The sequence below is a fragment of the Megalops cyprinoides genome, chromosome 7 (assembly GCF_013368585.1).
Source record: "Megalops cyprinoides isolate fMegCyp1 chromosome 7, fMegCyp1.pri, whole genome shotgun sequence".
NCBI lineage: Eukaryota > Metazoa > Chordata > Actinopteri > Elopiformes > Megalopidae > Megalops > Megalops cyprinoides.
The window spans coordinates 5860351-5869950 of record NC_050589.1 but is presented as its reverse complement, the minus strand read 5'-3'; the positions used below and the strand labels follow the sequence as shown (position 1 = coordinate 5869950).

Sequence of the window (9600 nt, the reverse complement as noted above, 5' to 3'; positions counted from 1 at the left end):
CCAAACCGTTCTGTAAACTCAACGCCTGCAGTCAATCTGGCTGGACTGAGAGGAACCGCACAGCTAAGAGACGCCGGGTCAAGGAACTAGGGCCGCGGCATCCTTTCCGTAAGTCCCACCGGCATGCATGCTTAGCAGCGCAAGGCAGAGATTGTTTCAGTGATCGCTCGGAGAATAGGAAAAAGAGCATGCGTCATCGCAGGACGACGCCGCTGCTGGCGAGAGAGAGGTGTACTTTTTGGAGAGAGGAGAATGATGACAGAGGGGCTGAATGGACCGTGAGAGGAGACTGAGTGGGTCACCAAAGAGCTGATTAACTCCTGTAAAGTGGACTGTGACTGCAGCACTAGCACTTGCATACAGATCCCCTTCCTGTGCTTAAGAGAGATGGGCTCTTTATTCTGTCCTGGCAAGGAAGCAAAACCTTATTACAAGAGTATAGGACTAAGTAGCTAAAATTGGAATCCTCGAACATAAACAGCTCACAAGAAAAAATAAGAACCTCATTAAAACCCCTGTACAAAAAATGATATATTGAGGATATATTTTAGAGTTAACGTTCTTAAGATCATCCAGTACATTGGAAATATGTAAATTCTGGCAGTTTTGGTATATTGCAATGTATTTCTGCTTTGAATTGATATATTTTAAATGAATTTGCAATATATTATTTGGCTGAACAACATATTTCTCAATATATCACAATGTATTTAATTTTTGTATGGGCCATGATATTATAGGTAACACTTGTGTGTTGCTGCAATACTGCAGTGTTCTCCTTATTCAATAATTTAGGAGATTGGGGACTTTCTAGTATTATGATATTATCTTCAACTTGTATCTGATATGCCTCAAGAGGGGTTTGCACAGAGGTCGGCACAGTTCTAAAATGAAGGCAGTTACCACCTGCCTAAAATGAAGGCAGTTACCATTTAAAGGGCTGATGTTACAGCAGTGTTTGAGAGGCTGACGTTACAGTAATGACTTTATCTCAGAGGCTCTTAAGGGCCGCTATTCCAGTTTGCAGGGCGTTCATTTGATGCCTCTCCTCTGCCGCCAGCCTGGGCTAATCTTGCACGCAGTCGCCCGCTGGCGCCAACGCGGCCGCACACCCCGCACGCCCGAGCGGGCGGCCGGTTCTCCCTGAGCATGTGCCGGCTCTTCGACATCCTGCTGGCGCTGCTGAGCCGCTTCCTGTTCGCCGCGCACGGCGTGGTGACTGTGTGGCGGGTGGTGGCTGTGAAGGGCGAGCCCATGTACTGGCTGCTGCTGACCGGCGTCGCCCTGCTGGGCGTGGAGATGGCCATCACCCTCAAGTGCACCCGCAACGCCGAGTGGAAATGGTAATGGCGCCGTGCTTCCATACTCCTCTTCCTTCGCTCCTTCTCAACTGTGACAATCCATCGATCTTTGATTCCGCGCTCGTATTAGCAGCCCTGCCTCGGAATGAAAATATAACATGCTTCCATATTGCCATATTGCTGAGAACATAAACCTAAACCCAGGCTTAATCGTTAAGTGAAGACAAAGCTGCAAACACCAGTAAACAAAAGTACAACAACATCCTATGATGACTGTTGGCTCAGCATTATCAGGAGAATAATAAAGCAAGCAGACACACGGGTTTACTTTCATATAGGCTGAATGTCTCCCTATCCGTTTGCCACACCACATTAATCCCATATCTAAAAATAGATTAAAAACAGGGAAGCAAAAAAAAAAAAAACAGATAAAAACAGTAAACAAAAATACACAACGTTTCCAGGCAAGTGTCAGAAAGGCTGTCTTGCTTGTGTGCTGAGTTGTGATTACATTTATTTTTCTGAGAAATAAGTTTTATAGAAACATTTTGGTATTGGGATAAATTAGTTTAGACCTTAAGAAAGCATTACAATAAGCAAGCTTTATGTGTCAGTTTGACAAGATAAGCTGCTTATCTGACCCAAATGATAGTGCTATTACAGCACATTGTCATGGCTAAACACAAGGCATTTCTCTCTTTGTAAGTGTCTTCTGCAACTTCTTTCTATTTCTTATTGACTTCATATCCTTGTGTTTAAATAGTTGCTGAATTAACATAACAACAGCAAAATGACCTCCGTGGAAGAAAAAAAAATGCATGTCAGCATATGGTTTCGGTGCAGGCTTGCATGTCTTCCTCCCGTCGAAATTCCGGACTCCTGCCTGCGTCTTTTCTCGTAAAACCAAGAGCATGCTGGGAGCAACTTTACTGCAGGCCCCTTCACTTCACTTTGAAGTTCTCCTCTGCAAGAAAAGCCTTTGCGCTGTCAGGGGGGATTTGCATGCACGATGAGAATAATTTAGCATCTGAAATAAGCCACTTCTGCGGCCTGTCGCATTGAGGGGGACAGAAATCCCGCACAGCTGAAGACGATCCCCCCCCCGTCTACCTGTGTTTAGGTTCTCCCCGATGGTCTTCCTGTACCTCAGCACTGTCATTCCCTCCATCTGGTTTTTGGAACTCAACCTGCTGCATTCGAAGCTGCCGGCCAACGGTTCCTCTGGGAGCGATCTTCACCTCCTCTCTCACATACCGATTGCGGTGGTAGGTATCACGTGACGGGCGCCCTGCAATGTGCTGTTTCGATCTCTCTCCTGCCATTTTTCAGCGAGAAAAGAAAATGAAGGATACACTGAGGCTGTTCTTCACATTTTAGCCCCGTCTGTCTGGTTGCTTTTGTTTTCATCTCTGGTCTTGAGTATTAATGTCTGCAGGCCTGTGCATATTGTTACAGTGTGAAAGCAGGGCTGCTGTTTGAAGGTGTTGTGTGTTGTGAATGATGCAGGGCCTGGTTCAGCTGGACCCAGAGAACTGGGCTGCCGGGCTGGAGCAGACCATGCTCATTGTGCTGGTGCTGGGGCGGTGGCTCATGCCCAAGGGCGACATGTCCCGGGACCAGCTGTCCCAGCTCCTCATGGTCTACGTGGGCCTGGGCGCGGACATCCTGGACATTTTCGACACCTTCAAGGAGCCGGAGGTCAAAACCAACCGGGCCGTCATTCTGGCCGGTCTCAGCCTGTTCACCTGGGCCCTGATGCAGTTCCCCCTGGTGCTGACCCAAACCAGTCCCCTGAAGGCTCCACTGGCTGGGCCCGGCGGGGCGGCAGAGGACGCCGGGGGGCGAGGTGGCACGGGCGGTGCGGCGGGCGACCCCTGTGGCTACTGCTGCTCCAGCGAGGTGTGGAGCCTGCTGCTGACAGTGGGCCTGCAGGATGGGCCCTTCCTGGTGTACCGCCTCTACCTGATGGTCCGGGAGCGGGTGCTCAACCAGCTGATGATCTTCTTCACCTGCAAGAACATCCTGGTCGTCCTGCTGGAGATATACCGCATCCTGGTGGTCCAGTGTGAGCGTGGTCAGCTGCCAGGCCCGGGGCGGTGCAGTATGCCTTGTGGCGAAGCTGAACTCGGGTGCGGAGAGAGCGGAGATCCGAGCTGTCAGGCACAGACTCTGTGAAATGCCTTTCAGCATAACTCCGACTAAGGCGATATTTTACAAAGCCTACATGTAAAGTCGGAAAATAAATAATAAAACAGCACAGGCAAATATATGAGACCTGGTCCACCATTTCACTGCTGAAGGCAGCTGTAGGTAGATCTGCAGAACAAGCCAGTAATTTTGGTTAAATTATCATAATAATAATTCAATAATGGAAGTTACATTAATGTAGTGAAACTGAAGAGGATAGGAAACTGAGGTATTCCTCAAACGTTTAAAGCAACACATATAAATTTAAATCACAGTGTTTCCAGTGTAATATTTCTTTGTTCCAATGAATGATATTTACTATACAGACACAATATTCTTGCTTTAAAATATTGTAAAATACTAAACTACTTATTTTTAAATATAGTATAATGGTTATGTGAAGAAATCCCTTTGTACCCATAAAAGAACGTTATTTTGTTATGTTCACGGTTGTCCGCTTAATTTTAAATGAGAGTTCAGTCAGTGAATATGCCTCAATTGTCCTTAATCACTAGAAGGAAAGTTCCGTTTCTGGAGTCGGACGAGAGAAAGACATTCCTCATACTTCCACGAGATGGCAGTGTTATCATATCATCCGTACCGTAATTGAATGAAAGATGAGTCAACCACATAGTGGTAACGCTAGCAAGAACTGCCTCGACAAAATGCAAGTTGCACCCAAAAACATAAAGCGACAGAATTAAACAGATTTCCTTTCCAGATGAACCGATAATAGACACTCGTATAAATATATCGTACACTAATTTACAAAATCAATATAAAGTTGATGGAATTAAAGAGTATATTTATGCACGATTCACATTGTATATTAAAAAGTAATTATGGTGGTAATTATATTTTCTTTGAATTGCTGCACGGGGATTTAAGCCACAGATAAATGTAATTCAGCGAGGAGTGAGAGAGAACAAGTTCAAAACGGGTTTAGGTTCCAGATAACAACACGTCAAGTCCTTCGCAAGGTGCGCGAGTAATGTTTGCAGCGCGAGACATAAAGCGCAGTGGGATATAACAGCCAATTTTACCGTTCCTCTTCAGCGGGTCCTCAGCTGGGAGACTTCGATTTATTTTAACACCCGCTGACAACAATTATCAGAGAATCTCTCCACACAAACCTAAAAAATGGCATGTAAATGCATATAAATGGAAATAGGTATCTGACTTAAATGGCATACAAATGTATATAAAGCGGGTTTTTTTCTTCTTTCTGATGAAAGAAACCTTGTTTATTTGCGCATGATGCCCATCGCTACGAGGGATGCCGCGGCTGTGAAAGTGCGCCAGCGCCACTTGCTTATTAGCCAAACTGACTGACAAGCTCAGCCATGAAAATGTAATGTGTAAATTGGATGTGTAAGAGGAGAAGCTCTCATTTCCTCCGCTACCCTAATGATATCTCAGTCAGATTGATCTGAATAAGGGACTGGCGAAGATGAACCGATTCAGGGGAGACTAGACAAGCGTTCAAAGACTGAGATAAGTGCTAGGAGGCTTGAGTCAGGATTTTTTAACCGGGCATTAAATTGTTGTATTTCTTCTTTTTCTTCTTCTTCTATCCGAAGTATCTTGAAGTGGCAACACCACTGCATGATTCTGTACAGGCCTCCTTTATTAAGTATAAAATGTCTATGAGCAGGGGGTTGCAACACTGAAGCACAGTATGTGCAGTCGGTCCTTGGACAGGCACAAAATCCATGAATGTTGACCAAATTTCCATTCAGTAAACCAAAGTTTAAATTCAGTAAATTTGCAGTTTCAAATGTTTTTTTTTTGAATCTTTGGGTCTTTCTTCATAGGCTTCATTTTTAAAGTTTTAGGTATGTAACATTTCAGTCTGCATGGCATGATTACAGATTATTTAATTAGATCAGAACATTAGAGACAGTGGCATCCATGTTGAAATAATGTACTGATGTTAAGTATCCCATTATTTGCAATACTGTAGGTGTTTTGCCATTAAAAGTTTGAAGTTTTTCTATTAATTGTTTGGAACAAATGCATGCACTTAACTGATGCAAAATGCTCAGACTCAAATTGAAATACTAATTGTCTGCATAGGTGGGGAGAGTGTATGAAACACCTGCTTAGCAAGTCAGTTGGAATCCAGGATCTGAAACTCAGGCATTCACTTACATGTTTATTTTATACTCTGTTTGATGTATTCATGTATTACTTCATCTCTCTCACAGTGGTAGGACATATAGGGAAATGGTTAGCTTATGTGTTACAGATTCTGCATTTGCAGTTCAAACCCTGCTCTCATCTTGATCTGTTCATGCTGTGAGCAGTGCTCTCTGCTTTCTGTAGTAACACCTTGGCATTTATCTTAATAATAATATTTATTATTATGATGATCATTATTAATGTATTTGTTATGTTAATAATGTATCTTAGTCTCCCAAGATTAACAACTCAGTGAGATAATCCATGTGAACCTGGACACACACACACACACACACACACACACACACACACACACACACACACACACACACACACACACACACACACACACACGCATGCACACACACACACACACACGCACACACACACACACACAAAAAAACACAAATACATTTTGTATTCCTGCATGCAAATGCAAGTCTGGAAACAATGGAAGTAGCATCTTCCATCATATGAGTTCCATTTTTTAATAATACAAGGTACATCTAAAATAAACCAAAATGAGAACAATAGTACAATTGTTGTGGTACATGGTATTGTTGTGACGAGTAGAGTACTGTAATTGAATTATGTGACTTTTCTTGGCAAAAAATGCAGGGCAATAATAACTTTAGTCTCATAAATTCATGGAGAAACATAAAACACCAGATCAGACAAAGGAGAACAACTTTACAAAACCCCCACGGAGAATGCTGGATTCATTTTAAACCCAGCCGTCTTAATGAGGTCTGTAATCGTCTAAGCTCATCCTTTTTAGACAGCAGCCCATCTATCCTGTATCAAGATGACTGAAAAACTGTTTTCATGTCCTAACTTCAGTCTGTACTTGTGTTCCATTCTTTATTCTCCCATCAGAACAAAATGCAAGCAATCAACCATTCCCAAAACTGGGACCACATGTCCCCAGCATCTTTGCTAGAGAATCCTTTTCAGTTTGACATTAGTCATTCCGTTGGGATCAGGCCAGTCACAGAGCTGCGTGTCAAAAGCAAATCAAACACATTTTCCTTTTTAGATTTTTCTCATTGTACTCTTCTTCAAGTTCTCAATGAGTGATATTAATAAAAAAAACCAATGACAACAAAGGAAGAGAAGACAAGGTTTTCACAAACCAGTCTACAACTAAACTCCAGACCTGGCCTTTTTAGCCAAAAAAGTGAATTTTTATATGGGCCAAAAAGAAAAAAAAATCCCAAACAAAAGAAAAAGAAATCCCACCAACACTCAGTTGGTGACTCCACAACAGACTTTTTGACTCAATATCTTGTCAAAAAGTCTGTTGAGCAAACAGCTCAAGCCGTTCTCAACGAGGTTACAGTAAACCATTGCACAAAAATGACAGTAATAATGACTAAAGGGAAAAAGGCCATAGTAAACCTGTCATCCAATAATACCTCCACACTGGCCTCCATAGAGCAATAACTTACAGCCCTACAATCAGCCAGCCGCCGCCACCGCCCTCCCGAGATAAACTTCCAAGCTGACCACCGTGAGTGTGCGTCACTCCCTTTTATTGTCATTGGAAATATGACTACCTCCAGCTGGATGGTCAGAACGCATATGTGCATTGAGCCTACACAACACAGACAGCTTTGCTGTGAGCATCTGTGTGTGTGTGTGTGTGTGTGTGTGTGTGCGGCTGTGAGCTCTATATTATAAACCCACCCTAAGAATCTGCTGTAGTCCTTAACTTGTCAAGACAGCGCAACCCAATTTTGATGCACATTACAGCGCTCCCTCAAATAAGACGTTGAATGCTAACCTGGAGAAGGAAAGGGCAAATGCACTCAATTACCGGTGTAAAGAGCAATGCATGCTGAATTAACACTTAACAGTGGAGTGGTGGGAAGGTTTGAATCTCCTTCAGTAGATTTATCTCTCAGCCCACTGTTATTTTGCTTGTGCAGAGGAAATATTCCAGCAGGAGAAGGAAACAGCAGGCATTTTGGGTATGGATTTTGATACGTGTCCTTTCCAGCTACAGTGGCTCTGGTTATCTGAACGGCAGTAGAAATGTAACATTAAATGTTAATGTTCCTCTGCCTTACAAAGCAATGTTTCACTTTGTCATACCAACTGAATTCTCTCTCAACAACTCTGAGTGGAAAAGATTGAAGCCTGTGGAATAATCCAAGAACCTTGTGACACATTTACTGCCCAGAAGGAATGTTCTCAAGGTGAATATGACTTGCATGAGATGACTAACAGTCTTAATTTAGGTAATTTTGTCTGTTTTGATTTTATTATGCGCTTTGCCATGGCATTATTGTTTCAATCACATGTGCTGAAGCTGAATTACACAGTGAGCAAAACCAAAAGAAAATCTATGCTAATCTATAGGTGTTAGCTTATACTGAAAGTGTCTTGCATGTAAAAGCAACAGTGATTGTACACAGTCATTACGTGCTGGGTAATGACTCCAAGGTGCTTGAAGTTAAGAGAGGAAATGAAAGGGTAGGCAGTATTGAGGAGAGGGAAGCACCTTGGCTGAAGGAGAAGAGGCCTCTTCCTCCACAGATGAGCTGTACGCCTTAATGAGATTGTGTGTGCACGTGGGACGATGAGCCTGTCAGCTGATCCCTGCTGGTTAAACCGTCAGCTGCCCCAGATACAGACGCGGCCACAGACAATAGGGCGCGCAGGAATCTTTACCTCCTCTGCTCTGAAACACGAGGGCTCCATCATGCGCGCTTCCACACAGACACACACACACGCACACACACTTGCTTCTACACACACACACACAGATGCACACACACATATATACACACGCAGGCGCCGGCGCGCACACACACACTCTCACACAACCACACAATGAAAGAGAGAGACAGACAGAGAGACTGCGTTTTCAGACTCATCTGTACACAAACAACACACACACACACACACACACACACGAGACAAAGAGAAAGACAGAGAGAGACTGCATTCTAAGACAAACCAGCACCCATCTGTACACAAACAACACACAAAAGGAGAGAAAGAAAGAGACTGTGCTCTCAGACAAACCAGTATCCATCTGTACATGTACACACTCAGAATGAGAGCAAGGAAGAGAGAGAGAAAAGAGAGAGAGAAAGAGTACTCCAGAAAAAAACCCCTCTCCCATCTGTATGTGAAATTATTTCTCGAAACACAATCAGTGAGTAAGGCCTAACCGTGAGCCTAAACCTACTGAGTAACAGGCATGAAATGCCATTTCAAGATTCAGCACATCATGCCCACCCTTTCACTCAGTATGTTAGTGTGTTACTGTAGTTTTAAAAATCAATACCAGTTGTAAAAATGAATCAATAAGCACCTGGAGCATTGTTATCCCTCGGTGTGATTTCCAGTGTTACATCACAGCCAAGCCAAGCCAAGACTTATTCTTTATCTTCCACCCGGTTCTCTGGTGTAGGGACCAATCAATGCGAAATATTGGTAAGTGTTTTCAAGTGATTCCTACGCTTGGGGAATCAAGTCGTTTTCCTGACAAATTTGAGAAAAGCTTTTTACTCACACTGCATTTGTAAAATTCTTCCAAGAAACAGGCACCGATGCAGCAAACAGCAAAGTTAATCTCTTGGAATATGTTGCTTTAAAAAAAAATAATGGAGAAGTTATGGTATTGGACCATGCATTAAACAGAATTTAAATACAAGTACATTTGAAAAATTGTTGAAGAGGATCCAAAATTTACTGCTGTAGTCGAGACACTATTGAGAAAAAGCAACTAGTATGTATATTTTAATTGACTGCCTGTGGTAAAACAGCATGACCCACACACTGGTGGAGTAACAGTTCAGCTTAAAAGTTCAACTTAAAAGTTTAAAGTAACGCCAGATTGGAATTAATGCAAAGCTGAATGTATTGAGTTCAGGAGCAAATGCTTTTGGGCTCACCCAAATGACTGGTAGAGCTTTATCTT

At 43.1% G+C, this 9600-nt stretch overlaps 1 protein-coding gene across 1 annotated transcript; it reads left to right on the top strand.

The window, feature by feature from the left end:
• The first annotated feature begins 1149 nt into the window (after positions 1 to 1149).
• On the top strand, positions 1150 to 3476 carry LOC118780283 (transmembrane protein 26). Its single transcript, XM_036532704.1, has 3 exons — positions 1150 to 1343; positions 2422 to 2566; positions 2808 to 3476. The coding sequence occupies exons 1-3, from the start codon at positions 1150 to 1152 to the stop codon at positions 3474 to 3476; spliced, it is 1008 nt and encodes a 335-aa protein (XP_036388597.1).
• Positions 3477 to 9600: the final 6124 nt, after the last annotated feature.

Excerpts from the sequence above, each read along its gene's own strand:
- LOC118780283 (XM_036532704.1), top strand. The coding sequence starts at position 1,150 with ATGTGCCGGCTCTTCGACATCCTGCTGGCGCTGCTGAGCCGCTTCCTG. Across the intron at positions 1,344-2,421 it reads CGCAACGCCGAGTGGAAATG|GTTCTCCCCGATGGTCTTCC; the intron begins GTAATGGCGCCG and ends ACCTGTGTTTAG. Across the intron at positions 2,567-2,807 it reads CTCACATACCGATTGCGGTG|GGCCTGGTTCAGCTGGACCC; the intron begins GTAGGTATCACG and ends TGAATGATGCAG.